The following is a 19,427-nucleotide window of genomic DNA, read 5'->3' on the forward strand; positions in this document are numbered from 1 at the left end:
ATATTGTTGAAATTGTGTTTATTTTTCTTGAAAGAAATTTCAGGTTGTTCATGGTTATTTATATTCATCAGGTTTCTCTGCAGGACTGTTTGTATGTGTAAACATTTTCATAATGTATTTTTACTTTTTCATTCTGAAAAATAAGCGAAAAGTTTGGAGTTGGCATAATTTATAGCAGGTTAATACAGTTGTGGGAAAAAAAATATTAGACAACCCTTGTTTTTGTCAATTTCTTGTTCATTTCAATGCCTGATACAACTAAAGGTATATTTGTTTGGACAAATATAATGATAACAATAAGAATAGCTCATAATAGTTTAATTTCAGAGCTGATATCTATCCATTTTCCATGATTTTCTTGATAATAACCAAAATCACTTCAGTTCTTACATCAATATCTATGGCATTGTGCTGACAAAAACAGTGCTTTTCTGTCTGTTTTAGTCACGTGATTCACTCAAGATTTAGTACTTGATCGCATAACCATTGTTTTTGATGACTTTTGGTGGTCTAATAATTTTTTCCGCGACTGTGTGTTATTATTGTTCCACTTGAGATCATATTGGTCTGTATGTGGCCCCTGATCTCAAATGAGATTTGGACTTTTCTCTTCTCAACTTGTCATCAATAAATCAATTGTTCTTAATAAGTTCAGTTTTATTCTCTTTTGCGCTCTTTATCAACATGTCCGGACGTATCCTCGTTTGTCGCACCGTGTACAGGTCCACGCTGTCCCTCCGTGGACTATCTGTCGTGTCTCTTTAAAAGGCGATCCTGCACAGGATCCAGGGGGCTGGCCTTGATCGACTTCCATGCGTGTGTGTGTGTGTGTGTGTGTGTGTGTGTGTGTGTGTGTGTGTGTGTGTGTGTGTGTGTGTGTATGTAAGTGTGTGTGTGTATGTATGTGTGAAGCGCTGCGTGGGGAGCAAATCGAGATACAGTAGTAACCCAGAGTGAGGTGGCAGTCTTATTCCACATCGACACTGACTTGCCCTGCATTCATCGTATCTGTGTCTTTATCGCAGAGCGCACCTGAGGAGTGGAAGAGAAAAGAGTCAAGATGGCATCTGGAAGAGGCTGTGGACAATCCGGGATCTAGACTCTTCTGGTTTTTAGAAACACGGAGCGCAAGTGACTGGTTGTGCAAGGTATTTCATTTAAAGTCTTCAGGGGGGTTTATGTTTGAGACAGAGATGGGCTTGAGGACTTTCTCCTATTTGAACCATTGATCTCCAGTTGGCGGATTCAGTTCCATTCACTCCACCAGTACGGGATTTTCTATGGCGCTCTCATTGATGCGCAAGAAGTGTTTGAATAGTTAAAATAAAAAAGCATGAATGTATTATTTTCCTGTTTAAACCACAGTTAACCCAAGTGTCTATTTACATATGTATGAACCTCATGTAGCATCGGTGTCCTGCAGTGCACCCTGTATGTTTATCAGATTAGACTGTATTTAAAGTGGCTTTAACCTAGTCTGCTGGATGTGTTTAGCCTTGTTTTATGTCTTCAACAGGCGTTTATAACTAAGTTGTCCGTGGCCCTGTTGGGACTTCGCTGGTGTGGAATAGCAACAAAGAACGGGAGCGCGCATTCATGGGACGCGACTTTGACAGCTCTTCATTTCTTGTCTTCTAACTTTATTACCTGGACCCGGGGTGAGATTGTGACTGGAGCAGGAGACAATGGCTGAGGCTGCGCTCCCAGACCCACTCCCGGACTTGGACGTGGTCATCGACCCGGACTTCGAGCCTCAGAAGCGGCCCAGGTCTTGCACCTGGCCGCTGCCAAGACCAGACTCGAACGCGGTGAAACCAGAGAGCAATGACACAGATATAATACCTGAAGAAGAGGATGATGAGGAGGACAGTGCCACCCCTACGGCCATCAGCATCAATGGCTCCGGCGTTGCGACAGAGGACCAGAGCAGCAACAGCCCCGTGGCCGATGGAGCGCTCTCCTCCCCCGGCCAGGAGAGCGGTGGCTCCCCGCTCTCTTCGCACTCTCCGACGGCCACCTCTGGCGCGTTGACACCCACCAGTTTGGCGACCCAGCAGACTCCGAGGAAAGCATCATCGCGCAGAAACGCCTGGGGAAATCTCTCCTATGCCGACCTGATTACCAAAGCCATTGAGAGCGCGCCGGACAAGAGACTGACACTGTCCCAAATTTATGACTGGATGGTGAGATCCATCCCCTACTTCAAAGACAAAGGAGACAGTAACAGCTCTGCAGGATGGAAGGTAAGAGTAGTCCCACCACCCACACAGCAAGCCCCCCTCCTTCCTCCATCAAAACAAAAACAAAAAGCATGTGGCTTGTAAACCCACTGGCGCACACACACACAGAGAGACAGAAAGGCGCGCACACAATTATTCAGCATACGCTTTTTTATGAGCGTCTGTTTGAGACGTGTGCTAGTCATTATACCTCTCATTATCATTTATATGGAAATGACAGATCCGACTGGTAATGCAGGAAAAATGTCATTTGGGGACTTTAGGATCATTCCCGTTTGAAGCGCAGAGGTTCAGCCATAGACACATTATTAAATCGACGCAAAGGTGACATTAAGAGAATGGTTTTAGAAGCGCATCACTGTGGAGGTCAATTACATCAGAAGCAGGTCTTTGTTCTTTTTTTCTGTATGTTTGCTTGTTTGACGCCTCTGATGAGTTATGTGCATAGTATCCTTCAGAGGCCACAGTCACATGGCTGGAATTAGTGCAAACAGAAACGTTGTAACCGGTTTGTCTGGAAACACAGTAGCCTATTTTGAGTGACGCAACCCACTTTAAGACTCAGAGAATGATACAATTACATAAGATAGTTTACTGAATAGCAGCTAATCCATTAATAGGACAAGGGATAACATAAACACAAGGACTTAACAATCAGTCTCTGTGGAAATGTGTGAACCCCCAGAAGATCTTGACTTCCCCTTGCAAAAAATCCACATATTACTAATATTGTCTACCTGTGGCTTCACTGATGTCACCAATCTGTTACTTCAGGTTTTTTGTGGTATGACTTTTTATTGAGTGTACTTTTCATCCTGTTACTGTAACCACAGTGGCATTGCTGTGTTTGCCGTTTGTTATGTAAACCTTGGCAGAGTTGTGTCAGTCTCCTGGGTCAGGTAGGCAACTGCCAAGGTTGCTGATCCCACCATGAGGGAATTACATAACGAGTGGGTTGCTGCAAGTTTGGATGAACTGTTAAAGGTAAAGCCTGTTTTAAAATGCTGCTCTGTCAGCCAAAAGACATATGGGGCCTGCAGAAAAGAGACTGAAAGAGAGGGAGGGGCAGAAGGTCAGAGAGCATAGATTAACACCCATCACAGGCTGAAGGAGTGGTCCTGTGGGGTGCAGTGCCTATAGGCCATATTTTGTCAGAGCTTCTCAAGTTATGCTATATGATATACTTGAGTAAAGAGCAAAGACAGAGGTTGTGCGCAACCCCCCCGAGTCAAGGCCGGGTCCACTGTCACCATGAAGAACTGTTACTCCTGGAATTTCGGGCATGAGGGCCAGGCTGTCAGAGGTCTAGTGTTACACATGGTCTGTCAGTAAATCTTGGCTCCAGCTCACAAGCAAGTCCTTTTATAGTTTTTCAATCCGTTGTTCCTATGTCAGACACTTACAAACAAGACTTATAAACGAGTATCGCATAGATGAAGCACACTGATCCTCAGTCTTTTTATAACTTTTCATAGGGTGATACCAGTGTCATACCGGCTAGCAGGATCTTTAGCATTAAGGCCTGAACATGTCACAAGCTGCAGTTCAGTTGTAGCGAGGAGCCTGTGAAATAAAAGATGACCCACAGAGCCAGGTGTTTAGAAGGCTACCTCTGTGTGAAGACTTTGTCCAAGCCCCTTCACTCTCCATTTCACTCTCATAAACTCTTAAGTTTCACCTCCACACAGAGCCGGGCTTGAACACCTACAGTTTCATGCAGCCAGGGCACCTTTGTTGAGGAGATTTGCTGAGCAAATCCTAGTAATCCCCATGGGTTTCTCTCCCAGGTTCCCACTTGCGTCATCCAGCTTCATATCTTTGTCAGTTAACCATTAGCTTTGGTTAAAGTAGGTTAAGACAGCCAAGCACAACACAAGGAAATCTTTTATCACATTAGACTGTCTTTAACCAAAAGAAGCCACTGGGTAGACTTTTAATGGTTTGGTCATTTACTTATTTTTACACAACAAAGACATTGAACAGTATGTCAACACCGACGTTGATGGGCATGAAAGCAATGGTCTTTCCTTTTTATGCTTGTGGTATTAAAGCTTAATAATATTATTTATGTTAAGCCGAATCTTAACAGGAATTGGATGTCTGGACAGATTCATATTTTTTGATTAGCTTTAACTCTTATCGCACAGTTTCTGATTCAAGTTAAAACATACATAACTATAGTTCAATATAGAATAAGTAATTTATTTGGTTTAATCTGTTTAAACAGCAAAAGCACATTTTACAAACTTACTGATATCGGCAGAGGCTGAGGTGGATATTAGGCCTCTCAATAGGCGTTACTGACTCTGAGGAAAAATACTAACAAGAATTATAGATTAATTTGAGTTTGATGTTTAGTGACACAGACTTCTTTATTAATTTCTTTGACTTAGATGCATCAGTTCAACAGGTGGCCAGTTTGTAATTATAGATTATTACTGAAACTCATGTTATTGCCACGGTAAAATATTTTTTAGGCTCCTTCCAGTCATCAACTGAGAATCCTTCTAGCTTTGTCAGCTAAGTGACAGAGCGGTCAGCCTTTTTTATTACCACAGATGATAACAGCCAAGAGTTTTCCAGCAAGTTCAGTCTTAGAGGGGCAGGTCTGATGAAATGTGTGCTAAGAGAAGCTTCGGAATGGTGGGGGAGTGACAGCCTCTATCTCAAAATAGCACCTGTAAACACGCCTGTAACACTGTGTGTGTGTGTCTTTCATCAGTGTGTCTTTGCATAAGCGAAAGATTAGGTGCACCTGTGCGTGTTAGTGTGCAAGTACACAGGCTGGTGTATTCATTTAATCATATATGTTTTGTGTGTGTGTGTGTGTGTGTGTGTGTGTGTGTGTGTGTGTGGGAGCTTGTACGTGCAAGTATTCTTGGATGCATGAACTTTGTGCTCCACTGTTACTTAACCCTGCTTTAACTGGCTTTCTGTTAACAACAGCTGCCCGTCACAGGCCAAGTCCCAGTTATGTCACAGTGAAACACCACCAAAATATACAGTATATGTCTATACACAACTGTGATATTCAGGTGAAGGGTTTTTTTAACAGCTGCACATTCTCACATACATAGTACATACAGTTCCCAATACGCAGGAGTTCTTAGGTTGCCATATTGCTTTAAACTTGACATACATTCCCACACAGACAGACATGCTCAGACATATACAGTACATTTGTCTGGTCATGTCTAAACTTATCACCAAGGTTCATGACTGTTAGTCTCTACTGCACATCTTAATTTAAACAGGAGCCTGAAAATAGTTTAACCCCCAGGTTTGACGCAAATCCTTTTTTTTTTTTTTTTTTAACATTTTGGTTAATTTTAGAAAGATGCATTTAAATCAGTATAAATGGTGAGCGAAGAACATTGTAAGCATATGCAAGTTAATACCAATACTATAACATGTAAAACAAAACAGCAGCCAATTTGATTACAGGTAGAAAATCGATGACTGGTTTTGTTGTAGATAGTATTAAGTGAGCAAATGCTTTGGTGGATGTGCATGTGTATAGTATGAAAGAAATGTAAGAGATAGGATTGTCTTGAAAAGGTAATGAATAGGTAATTAATGCCCTGATTAAACTAGAGCTATATTAATTAGTTGATTAATCAATCAATTGTCAACTATTAAATTAATCTCTAACTATTTTGATAGACAATTTATCGATTTGGGTAATTTTCAAAGAAAAAAAGTGACTTTCTCTGATCCCAGCTTCTTAGATTTTAATTTTTTTCAGTTTATTTACCTTCTCTGGCAGTAAAATGAATGTCTTTGATTTGTGAACCAAATAAGATGTCACCTTAGGAAATGTTGAAGACGAACCAATACTTTTCATAAATTTTGGACTATTTGTAACCAAACAGCTACTCATTCAATTGAGAAAATAATGAAGAGTTCAGTGAAAAATAAACTAAACTAAGGCAGCATGACCACAACACATGGATATTGTGGTTTGATGGACAGAGCACACGTTTTCTGTTGAGATCTGTCACCTCACATAGACAAAGAGCAGATGACGGTCATTGCTATTACCCTCATATACATAGACACAGGCCGTCGCCCCACCTTCCATACATTCCCCCATCTGACTTTGTCTGGAGGCGTATGGAAAACAGCCCTCATAAGGCCGCCGGGAATGTTGATTATCATTTTAATGGCCTAGCTCACCAAAAGTGTTGATTCTTTGGAGTCGAAATTATTTATTGTTCCTATCAGAGCAGACAGGGTTGACAAAAGGGACAGGGTTGACAGCAAGAAAGGAAAACAACATTAGTCTTTTCATTGGCTGTCCATCAATGCAGAGCAGGACAAGGCCTTTGTGTGCGATAAGTCTCATAAGGCAATCTAAGTGTTATTGTAGGACTAGTGGCTGGTTGACTAGTAGCTGGAATTTAAAGCTCAAACAGACATAAAGCGTGATCTGAAATTTACATGAGGTAACTAGCTGGTACAGAATTTGTAATTATATTCAGAAGAAAGTACAAAAGCTACCAAGATGGGACTGTGGATGTGTGCGAGTTTGTGTTTGCACTCAGGTACTCAGTACACAATCAGGAGGCCTCTCATGGAGCTGGCACGGTGCCACGCTGAAGGAACTGAAGCAAAAAAAGGCAATAAAAAGGGGAGTGGAGGGGGTCGAGGGCGTGAAGACAGTAGGAGGAGGAGAAGGGAGGGGGTTCTGAGGGAGTAAATTAACAAGCTTTGCTCCAAATTGGTGTATTACAACTACCCTCTGGCTGTGATTCCCAATGGAGGGGTTTGTGGGTGTGTGAGGCTAAAGGGGCACTGGGTTATGGGAACCCACCAGCTCTAGGCAAACCTCCAAATCTGAATAGTGCCACCCTGAGCAGTCAACCTCTACGCTGAGGAAAACCCCCAGGCTCTGTTCTTGTTCCATTTCCAATCAATTCACACATTTTTCTGTAGATGCCTGAGGAGCCTTACTCTAAAAAGAAAAAAAAATCATCTAAAAATCTGTGGTCGCTCGCATGTTTTAGCCATTTTATAAAATCACCAGTGAGTGGAAGTTCAGGCCTTTATTTGGCTGAATAAAAGTGGGCGTTGTATGTTTCTGTAAATCATCTATATAGATACATCAGAGCCATAATGTTTAATCCAGTCATAGCACATCGAAGAAACAGATTAAGACTGTAATAACAACCGTCTCCAAGACATGACAGCTTTGTTAAACTTTTTATAACTACGTTTAGGCATTTGAAAAATGACATAAGGAGCAAGAACTGCAGACTGTTCCTGTTGTTCTACAGTTTTATTAAACCATAAACAAACCACAAATTATGCATTACGTTTTCTTCCTTTTTGTCAGTGGATGCAATCGGTTAGATGAAAATGAAGAGTATAGAAACAAGGAAGTGAAAACAATCCAACCTGGCATGAAACACAAAATATGCTTCCTATCAATTTAAGTAGTTTTTAGTTTTTTTACAGACAGTATAGTGTAGTAGGGTGTTCTAGTTCTGTGGCTGCATGATAATGTTGCAATAGAATGAACCGTTCGCTCATATTTCTCAATGAGTTCTTTGCTTTTACCACAGTAACAAAGGTCTCAGTTTGAGTTCATCAGTCTGTGTCAGTAGGTGGTTAGTTTTTTCTTTTTAACTTGCTTGTGCCATTTAACATCCAAAGTTAGCCTGGGGGTAAATAAAGTGAGAATGCTTTCAGAATCCACCCATTTTTATGGATCTACTCCCAAATTTAAGGGGTTTGTCCTCCACTGTTCCACCAAGCTGCATGAAAATCAGTTCAGTAATCACTGTGTATTCCTGGTGACAGATAAATAAATTTAAATTATTACATAACCCCCTTGGTGGAGGTAATAAATTAAAACTGTTCGATAAATATGACTCATGATATATATATTTATTCATTTACTTTATGATTCCTACACTAATGAAATTACTCTTATTGCCTAAAATCTATGGGAGTCTGGGCATGTGAACTCCAGTCTCTAGGGGCAAAGTCCACCCCTTTCACTCCTCCTGTTGTGAAAAAAAAAGCAAATCCTTCAAATAACAAATGACAATCTAATACATATCAGTGGTTTGCATTAATACACAATGGCAACGCTTTATTGTGCTAACTGGGTTAGCAGGCCTTGGAAGGCCTTTTCCCCATCCCTCCATCTGTCTTTCACTGCCTTCAGATTTTTCTCACATTAGTACAGACTGTTAAACATGCAAAAAAATGTGTATTGCTTGTACTTGTATTTCTCCTCCTAATTGCAAATAACTGCCAAAAGGCCAGGCAAGAATGAAAGAAAGGAAACGTTAATTTTTGTTTCTCTCAGTTGGTTTCACATAATTTTCTGCATCCTCGCCATCTCAGCCATGTCACACTCTGCACGATCTGTTCTGCTCAGAGACACTTTTTCAATTATTCAATGCACTCGGGATGAATTCAGATCAGTGTATTAATTTTTAAGAGCCTGTTCTTGGCTAAAGGCTAACTCTTTCACAGTTTCTGTCTCTCTTTCATCGCTCTTAACTCTTCTTCTTTTTTTTGCTACCCTTTCCTTCTGTCTCTCAAACCATCCCTCATTATTTTCCTGCCAGCTGCCTCATTTGTCTGGATGTAAAATACTGTGGTAAGCATAAAAACAAGCCGTCCCCCTGTAGCCGGTTGCCATTTCTCTGAAGCAAATCTTTAGAAATCACTTGTGGTCTCTAATGAATGGAGACCAGTCTTGAGCCACTTCTCCCATTACGCGCCATACGCCTTTGACTCCTCGTTGTTTTGTGGCCATCATAGTAACACTACAGTGTTTTCTGAGACATTTGAGACAAATTGGCCATATTGTTGTTGAGAAGAAATTGAACATTGTAAAGGATATGAATAGTCATTAAGGCCCAGAGTTTTTTTTTGTGATAAATCAAAGTTCAAGACTGATTTATATGGTACATGTTTTAGAAAAAAAAACATTTATAATGTGGGAGATGGGAGACAGGATTTACATGTTGTGTGTGGCTGTATGTGTTGAACACACTGATTCTTGGGGTGGGCTGTGGCTTTATACTGGCATGTGCACTTTGGCTGTCAGCTGTTATGTCTCATGTACAGTCATTGAGAGCTCTTACAGCCTTATGTGCTCTTACTTAATCATATTTGTTATCTTCATTTTTGTTTTAAGGCAGCAGCAAAGAAGTAAGTCAACACACTAGCTGCTTTATTAGTCATCGTCCTTCTGTTCAACCCTAGTGTTGCAGAGAAAAAATAATATTCCACAGCTTGAACCTGACAGGTTTTACCGTTGTGTTATTTTCACAACTCACTTAATAACAAAGATGGAATTTTCCCAAAACATTTACTTTCATTTGTTCACCACTGTATAAAACGAGAGTTTCATTGTGTATCACAGTCTTTTCAGCACCTATTACATTTCTCATCCTGCTATCAAAGCACACTCACACTACAAAACAGTTGCTCAGCAGTTTATACAACATCAGATTACACTGATCTTTTGCAACGGTTCATGAAACTAGTGTTCCAGGCAGATAACCAAAGCAAAGTGTGCAACAGAACTTGCAGGAAGTCATTAGGAGCTGGTAAACTAAAATTCTGGTAAGCAGAAAATAACTACATAGTAATTCTGAAGTTTCTCAGAAAGTCTAAATGAAAAGGGGAACATTGGGAAATTTCAGTGCAGATCTTTTCTATTAGCCTAGATGAACACCCAACATATCAATTCAACATAAAGCAATAAAGTAAAGGGGCAGGGAGGTAGCCTTTAACTGCAGGACCATGTTTTAAGGTCCTTCCTGCAAAAATGCCCAATAAAAATGAGTCACTGACTTCATTCCAGTACACTCGAATAACTTTTAATAACTGTTACAGCTGTTGCTGTCCTGTTGTTAACTTTGACCTTTGACCTCCGTACAGAAAGATTAAGCAAAGGACACTTTTGTCTATGTAGGATCAATTATTAATTGGAGCAGAACGTTCTAGTTACAGTATGTCAAACAGAATAGGAAAAAACCAGTCCAACTGGAAAGTCGTCCTGTGGACATGTCGCTTCAAGATTTACCTACACCCCCTCGAGAAAGAAGAGATCAAGATTGAATAGAACAGTAAAGTGTATTTTCAAGTGTACATTTGCAAAAAAAAAGTGCTCATGAGCGAAAAAAAAAAAGGAGATTATTCCATTATGTGTCTGATAGCTGTGACTATACCAACAAAAGCCACCTATATTCATCATGCTCACAAATCAGTTTTTCACTTTCGCTGTGATATCAATCAAGTACTGTGTGTATCATGTGACTAAAACAGACAGAAAAGAAAACGTGGAATGCCTAAAAGCACTGTTTTTGTCAGTACAGTTCCATAGATATTGATGTAAGAACTTAAGTGATGTTGGTTATTATCAAGAAAACCATGGAAAATGGATAGATATCAGCTTGGAAATTAAACTCTTATGAGCTATTATTGTTGTTATCAATGTATTTGTCCAAACAAATGTACCTTTAGTTGTACCAGACATTAAAATGAACAAGAAATTGAAGAGAACAAGGGTGGTCTAATATTTTTTTCTGCCATTGTATATATCATTTACCCATTTAGCCGTCATCTATCCCAAGTTCACTGGAATGAATTAGTGGTTTCTCTATTCATTGCAGGTCATATTATTGCAATGTTGAACAATATTTTTGTAGATTGTAGAGTTTCCTTATTTCAAAGAGGCCTAGATGAGGCTCAACATGCTGAGTAAACAGTTCATATTTTCTATAGCATGCAGTCAGTTGGTTAATAATAATTTGTCACAATAAGCCTCACACAAGAACATTCTCTAAAATTTCAAGTTATTTTCGATTTTTCTTAAAACTAAAATAAGAGAGGTTGCCACCAGATGTGTGCTAATTGAATGAATGAATCCGACAAGCTACATTCTGTACTTAGGTATATGATATTCATGCATTTTTTAATATTTGCAAATCTAAGATGTATGTTTAATTGTGCTGGAGAGATAGAATGTGGACTGTGAAAACAAAATGTTTTTGTTATCCGCAAACAGTTCTCAACCACTCATAAAAATGTTCTCGTACCTAAGAAAAGAGCAAAAAAATACAACATAAAAACAAATCATAGATCCAAAAAGGCAGATTACATTTTAATTCATACATGATGGCCCATTGTCTCTGAAGTTAATATGTGCAGGCCTGAAAATGAATAATGATGAAAATATTTAGTTTATAGCAAACAGGAAATGGGCAGTTTAGCACAGGAAGTCCTACTGGGCAACAAAGAAATATGCTCTGGAGTACAGTTAATGAGTATTCCAATAACTGTGGGTGCACATAGGCATGTATCTTGTGTAGACTGTTAAGAGGTGGTGGGGTTACTGGTGTGTTTCCATAGCAACTGATAACTTGTCAAGCAGGTGGAGGGACGACCTGCAGTTTGGGTGACAACTGATAACAGAGTGACCTACTGAACGTATCTCCCCTCCCCCTCTCCTTAAACACATACACTTACACACAGTCAGTCTGCACATGCCTCACATTCTGGCGTTGCTTCTCAGTTTCTCCGATAACCACATTGCTGAAGTGGGCCCCTTCTTACCTCCTCCTCCTGCGTAATCAACTCGCCCATCTCCCCACCACCACCGCTAACACACACTGACACCAACATACCGTCCACATGCCCTCTGTTGTGTGTGTTGACCAGGAATCCAAGTGTGTCCGTCTCCTCTGTACCTCGCCATCTCTGTCAACAATTATCTGGCCGTAGATGACATGAAGTTGGCGTCTCTGAATTTGCCTCACCAGTGTGACTCTTAGCTTTTAAACATTAATTTGTTTTCATCTGAGCCTGTCTCTTTCAATTACACCACTCCACCTATCTGGCATCACTGAGTCTGCAAAGGACGGGTTGAGCTACTGTTACTGATTAACATTTAATTGACTACAATAAAGCTTTCTGTGGCAGAGGAGGGAGGCAGAAGAATGAGAAGAAGAAATGTTGGGGGTGAGAGCAACATTAGAGTGAAAGTGAGGCACCACTGGCATATCATGGGGGGGAAATCACTTTCATAAGTATCCACGTTTGCAGTTCAAACCGACATTATCTGCTTTTCCTGCACTATTTATTCACCCTCTCCCATCTCACACCCCTTGATCCACTTTTACTCCTCCTTTTCAGTCAGGGTTAGTCCAGATTGATGACAGCAGATTAAACCAGGATTACGTTAGATTAACTGTTTTGGAAGCTATAGCACATGCTAAATTAAGCTAACTCACCTTAGTCTGTCTGTCTGTCTGTGTGTGTGTGTGGTGTGTGTGTGTGTGTGTGTGTGTGTGTGTGTGTGTGTGTGTGTGTGTGTGTGTGTGTGTGTGCAAACATGTCATGCATTTCCAGATGTGTGAGTCACAGAATTTAATAGTTATTATCAAAAATCCTCAGGGATTATGATTAGTTGTATCAGTCAAGTGATAATGTGTTTCAGTGTTCTAGCCAGGAGGAAAACTAATTTTACTGCCACACTTTGACACATCAGAGGTTGCTTTTTTAAATTTTTTTTAAAGATGTATTCACACAAACACAAAGTAACTCCTACACTCTTATATTTTATTGGACTGCTATAATCTTAGTGACTTTGCTTCATTAAGATAATGCATTTATTTCCATCAATTTATGGACATTGCTGAACCAACTAAAGCAACCCCCGGATCCTAATACTGCCCCCATAGTCTTGTACAGTACACACTAGGCATGATGGGTAATTACTTCATCTGTCTCTGGAACAGGGTCTGTCTGGACTTATCGGACCACGTGACCTTTTTCCATTGAATCCACAGTCCAATCTTCATGTTATCAAACTGATGGCTGTTTAAGAAAGCTGCAGCAGTTAGGGTTAAAGAATGTGCTGCAGTTGAAGTATAAGCTACTGATCACTGCAGTAATTATGCAATGAAAGGCGTTCAAGTATTTGATCAGTTTGACCAGGTTGAGTGTATGTAATGTACAGGGGTTGGACAAAATAATGGAAACACCTTAAAAAATCAACGAAATATAATTTAATATGGTGTAGGTCCGCCTTTTGCGGCAATTACAGCCTCAATTCTCCGAGGTATTGATTCATACAACTTGTGAATTGTTTCCAAAGGAATTTTAAGCCATTCTTCAGTTAGAATACCCTCCAACTCTTTTAGAGACGATGGCGGTGGAAATCAACGTATTACTTTAATCTGTAAAACTGACCATAACTGCTCAATAATGTTGAGGTCTGGGGACTGTGCCGGCCATACGAGATGCTCAACTTCATTAGAATGTTCCTCATGCCATTCTTTAACAATTCTAGCTGTATGGATTGGGGCATTATCATCTTGAGGTGAAGGTGTTTCCATTATTTTGTCCAACCCCTGTATACTATGCAGTGTATATAAGAGGATTTTTCTATCTGCCATCTATTTCAAGATTGACTTAAACTTGGTTGAATTTCAGAACAGTTGCTGAATGTATGTAGGCGACATATTTCCATTTTCAGCTTTTTCACCAAATCCTCCAACTCCATCTGTCAGAATATGTTCACAACCGGTTCAGTTTTATACAGTGGCACACTATAACCAAAAAAAAAACATCTCAAGGCACTTTATAAGGTCAAGATCTTACAGTGTTATAGAGTAAACTCGTGATTCCAAGACTGTTTTTTGACTGATACCGGTACCAATACTGATATTATTTTCTGTTTCTTTCCTTTTATTTCAAGGCAATAAAGAAACCATCATGATGAAAAAGTAAATTAATATTCCAGAAGTGTTTCAGACCTTGAATTTAATCATACAAATTTATGAAACAACCTTTAATAACACACAACAAATAAACAATAGCCACTGCCATTCATATTTGATGTAAATGTGTTTCCGTAGAGTAAACTTAACAACTCACTGAAGGCAGAAAAGAACTGAAATGTTTTTTGAGCTATACTTTAAAAGTTAAATCATTAATGTGTTATCTTATAAAATTACAGGTAGACTGCAGTATTAGATAAGGCTTTCAAAGAATAATTCACTACACGGGGTGTGAGATGTTTTATATCACAGCCAGGAACAGCAGGAGGTTTTTATTAAACAGAAAAAGGACTTGATATGAGTCACGTTTCATAAACACAACTGCTTCACAGTAACATTTCACCTTCATCTAACTACCCTAACAAAGATTTTATGGCTGCTACCTTCAATTATTTGCATATAATTGATGCTTGAGCTCTAGACGCGGCTAAGACGAACATAATGAGCTAACATTTTGCCTAGGCTGAGTACAGTTTTACATACTCTGTAGGTTCCGAGTTATGGGTGGAAGCTTTCCAACCACAGAGGCAGCACTCCCAGATTTGATAAGCAAAGACTGAGAGTGCCATCAAGCAGCCATCCTGCCAGCCACCTGTTCAGCCCTGAACACACAGGATTCTCTTGTCTGTGTGAAATCCTATAGGTCAGAGTCACACATGCAAAGCGTGTCAGTTTCTGGTATGAATTACACAGCTCGAGATGTTGTTGCTGTACACATGCTGGGCTCCAATGTTCCACATCCTCCATGCTTCATTAAAACAAGGGAATGATGTTTTCAGTTCTTTCGGGGCATCTGATAATAGTTCCCATAAAGACCCCGCTGTGGTTCGTCGGCACAAAATTTCTCTTTTTGCGTGTTTGCCTTTCAAGGCCTGCTCGGATGTTCGAATGTGTGATTCAGAGTCCATTGTGTTGGTCAGCCTCGAGATCCCACACACACACACACACACACACACACCAGCCTCTTAGCACTAATCCCACTCTTCATGAAGTCACAACTACAGCCCAGGACTTCAGAGGTTATGTGAGTGAGTGTGGAGGCGGGTTACTCTGGGATGAAGGAAAGCCATTGTTGAGCCCGCTTTAGCCACTGAACACTGAAACAGAAAGACAAGGCGTATGGCGGCAGCTGAAGTTATGTCAGATAGTGAATGTGTTCATTTATGTTTGTGTATGATCTGTTGATGGAAATGTGCATGCACGTCATTTTCAATACATGAAAATGTCAAAGGTTGTTAAAAATAATAGAACCACAATGACTGCGTAAGTAATTATCAATTGCAGCTTCTTAAATTAAACTTTTATTCTTCTCTTTAATCTGATATTGAAACTGACATTTGGATAAAGGTTGAAGTTTAAGAAACAATTTAAACATGTTTTGCATTCATTTAACCACATAAATGCCTTATGAAGATCAAAATCTCTTTGAAAGCTACATAGATTTGTAGCAAGAATAAAACACAGTGCAAATGAACAAATTTTGTACAATGCAAATCAGTGAATACAGTATGTGGTTATGTGCCGAAAAGATTGAGGACTATTTAGGACTATATAAATTCAATAAGTATTCCAGTTTAATTTCTTAAGTGCCATAATGCCACAGAGACATATTTTCTTAATTCTTTAAAAGTGACATAAATCTCCCCCAAAGTATGCATGGAAATAATGCACACGTTAGCAATAATTAACATAAGCAGAAGTGACAGCTGGAGATGCATTTTATCACCTTTACAGCCTGTAATCTTTCTGATTACAAAGTAGATGTCAGATGATAGTTTTTATTAATTTAGTATCTTCAACTTATGACAGGGTGATGCAATACATTCATGCAGGAACTTCCAGTTTTCTGTTTCTTGTGACAGTTTACAGATATGGCTTCAACTAGGCCAAGTCAAAACCTAGATTACAAGGTCACTCTGGATCAGAGGAGCTGAGTCTCCTTTCTTTTCATTTCTGTCCTCCTGTCGTCTTATCTGTTATCATTTATGAGGCCTAGGTAAACCTTTGTGTTTGCACACCTGGGTTTTATAAGAGACAGTGGGGGAAGATGGGGGGTGGATAAGGGTCAGCAGATATGCCTGCAGAGCACAGCAGCAGATATGGGTCAGCCTAATAACTCTGCCCCTATGTTTGCTGACAGTGCACAAACGGGCTTGACCTTTGCCCAAATAATTTAGAGAAGTTTGTTTGATTGGGAAAAGTAAGACCTGAAGAGCTGACAGATGAATCTTGCAAAAGAATTTGGCCCTTTTAAGCTTGAAGTTGAGACTGTGGAGTTGGTGAAATCTGACTCCAAGCTTATGGGCAAGGGGCATACTGTATCTACCTTAAAGCTGACGAAGGGAAAGGTCAGAACTTGACTGCTGGCCCAGTAACCCAAAGAGAAAGGTTCTCTCTGACCTTTCACCCACAAACCAACGATAACTCGAGTTAAGCTTAGCAATGAACCGCTTCCACCTTCTCCCACATAGTCAGCAAGGTTGAAATTCAGCACGAATATGTGATGTTGAGGACTAAAACATAGATGGTAAATTGAGGATGTGAGAACAAGGTTACCAGGTCAAATCCTTGAACCATCTCCTTTTACACTTGTGAACCTACAGCTAGTTCTGGGCTGGTTCAGTCAGAGCTGATTCAACTTGAGAATTTTCTATAAACATTTCTTTAGAAGCTCAGATTTTTCTTCTTTATACACTGTCTCCCATAAATTGTGGATAAAATATTTGTGCCTTTTCTCATTAAATTAATGTGACAATGTGATTTATTCTTGATAGATGAAATATTACTGGGACTCAGTATGTAATCATTACACCTGGTCAAAGATTATTACGGATGTGTATGAATAGTAATACAAAGAGGATTGTGTCTGAAAGTAAAATTATTCCAACTTTATGGGCAGCAATGTGTTAGGCAGACTACACCAGCTCTTTAAACTGTGGTTACAAATTTCTAGTTGATCTTAATGGTCACAATAGTCTCACCACCAGCCCCTGATGTAAGTGGATGTCGGTTCTAGACCAGCAAATTGTTGGTGCTGCCTTGGAACCAATTTTACAGACCAGGAGCCAGTTCTTAGTTGGCACTGGTATGTGGATATACATTTATTGGTCAGTAACAGTGAAAGCAAGATGCTTCGTAAGTACTTAAGTGGTCTGCTTCAGTTTTTTTAAATGCTCATGGTCGCGATTTCTCTGTTTATTATATTTGCTCATCTGTCCTTCATCCTCTCTCAACACGTGCCATGCTTTTTTTTTTTTTTTTTTTCATGTGGGTAGCTGGGCAGAGAAAATGCCCAGTGTGTGTCTGGCTCTGTGCATTTCATTGCTTATGGGGGCATGAAATCGCTCCGAAGCCCTAAAGCACATCGGGCGTTGCTCTACCCAGACACAGAGCCTCCCTTTCTATTTCACACACACACACACACACACTCCTTCAGCCTTTCGTCTTCACCCTGTGTGGCGTTGTGTTTGTAGGCATTATGGGTGCGTGCATCTGAGATTCCTCTCTACTTGTAGTCCATCCCTTTGTTCCCACGGCGACCTTCATCCCAACCAGTGAGCCATCTGTCCATCAATCACTTAGTCCCTCTGTGTTGCCAAAGAGAGTAACTGATACCCAAAGCCACTGACCTCAAGACCTGTACGGACTTAAAATGGCTCCACAGCAAGGACAGAATGCAGAAAACACACATAAACACACACGCATACTGGCACAAACCAAAAAACACATACTATAAGTGGGACACAGTCAAGCAGACATTCCCAAGTGGAGATTTCTTATTTCCTTGCTCAGCTCCAGGCATTTGAATGTGGAGGGGGGCCCTGATATAGTGAGGGCTTTGTGTTCACTGTGAATATGTAGACACGTGTGTGAGTAGTACTGTACGCAGAGGGGGCTGGGCTAATGCAGGGGAAAGCCCTGGCCTCAGCTGTTGTTGTACATTTTCCCCCTGAGAGATCCTCACTTTCCCTGCATGGCCAACTTTCTCTGCTGCTTTCCTTTCTGAAGAAGCCTTCCAGGTTGCTGTGGCATGTGAGGCCCGCCAGCCTTGAGAGCTGAGGGAAAGAAAGTGGGCCTCATGTCTTTGGCTTCTCTCTTCCGCCATCTCCCTCCTTCTCTGAGTTCATTCTCTCAACGTACTGGAGGTGGGGGAGGGAAACGTACAGTGTTGGAGCTCATGTGATCTGGCTGGAGAGTCAAGAGAGTAGACAGTATGTGCTGTCCCACCCTGCTATGCTGTTACTATCTCTGCAACAGCCTCTACACACTATAGGCGACTGTAGCCAAGGATAATTAAAGGGAAAAGTGATCCACCCTCAAAAACTTTAACACAGTTTTAAATAAACAGCTGCTGGTAGTATATTTTACATCCTGTAGGCTATTTTTCATATTCCTTATATATATGAGGAACAGCTGAACAGGCTTTATGAAATGGTTTAATGCTGATGGAAGATAACACAGCTACCTCAAAATGTGTATGTGCAACAGTCATGCAGAAATTGACCCATTGTCACTTCTTATGTTACGAAGGTTAGGTCAACAAAATACATAGATTTTTCTCTGTAACTATCAATATTTTGGAAGTATCTGAACTAGACAAGTTCAGACACATTCTTCGTTGACTGTCAAAATCACGAGGAATAAAGGAAATCATTAACTAAAGTAGAAATACACAAGAAAGGAAAAAAATACGAAATTGTTGTGTCTAAGTATTCAAGTGTACTATTAAGCAACTTTTCTCGGGTAATAATGGCCGTTACAGTGGACCTAAAAGTAGCTTGTGCTACTTACATAAGTTAACCATGAACACCAGCCTGGATATCCTGCGGTAAACATGTTTGTGTGACCACATAAAAAGCAATTGTTTTTTTGCTTAACCCTTCTCATTAAGCAAATTTCAGGAGAGGTGAGACAAATTGTACTCAGACAGTTGTATAGAGGATGGGGTCCAGATGCTGTTTGACAATCCGACAAGTGTGGCCCCAACCTCCCGTTTCACCATGAGTGTATGGTCTGTAATCGTACATCATTCAGACTGGAGGGTCACACCAATCCTCCTCCCCTCTCACTTTTACAATACAGTATAATTATCCCCAAGCCCTCACTCTGGAGAGAGCTTAGCAGGTTGAGTGCTGCTCGTTTTTTGTTTCAAGTAGACGGGTCAATATTGGTCAGGAATCCATTTTCATATGAGCACTTGAGTCAATGTGTGCATTATTCATGAAGACCCATCGCCCCTGATCGGCTTAGCTGTCCAAGGAAAAAGAAGCGGGATGGTGGGGGGGAGGCGACATATATGGACCACCAGAGTGAGACAGACCCTCACTGACCACTGGGTCCTATGGGAGTGGATTGTTGAATATTGTTGTGCAGTGAC

At 40.4% G+C, this 19,427-nt stretch overlaps 1 protein-coding gene across 1 annotated transcript in view; it reads left to right on the forward strand.

Moving 5' to 3' along the window:
• The first annotated feature begins 835 nt into the window (after window positions 1–835).
• The window catches only part of foxo3b (forkhead box O3b), a 45,696-nt gene continuing 27,104 nt past the window's right edge, over window positions 836–19,427 (forward strand). Inside the window, exons 1-2 of the mRNA XM_030129321.1 lie at window positions 836–1,148; window positions 1,517–2,243. Coding sequence (XP_029985181.1) covers window positions 1,686–2,243 — 558 coding nt within the window. The 5' untranslated portion in view covers window positions 836–1,148; window positions 1,517–1,685. The remainder of the gene's footprint in view (window positions 1,149–1,516; window positions 2,244–19,427) is intronic.

The sequence above is a fragment of the Sphaeramia orbicularis genome, chromosome 24 (assembly GCF_902148855.1).
Source record: "Sphaeramia orbicularis chromosome 24, fSphaOr1.1, whole genome shotgun sequence".
Lineage (NCBI taxonomy): Eukaryota > Metazoa > Chordata > Actinopteri > Kurtiformes > Apogonidae > Sphaeramia > Sphaeramia orbicularis.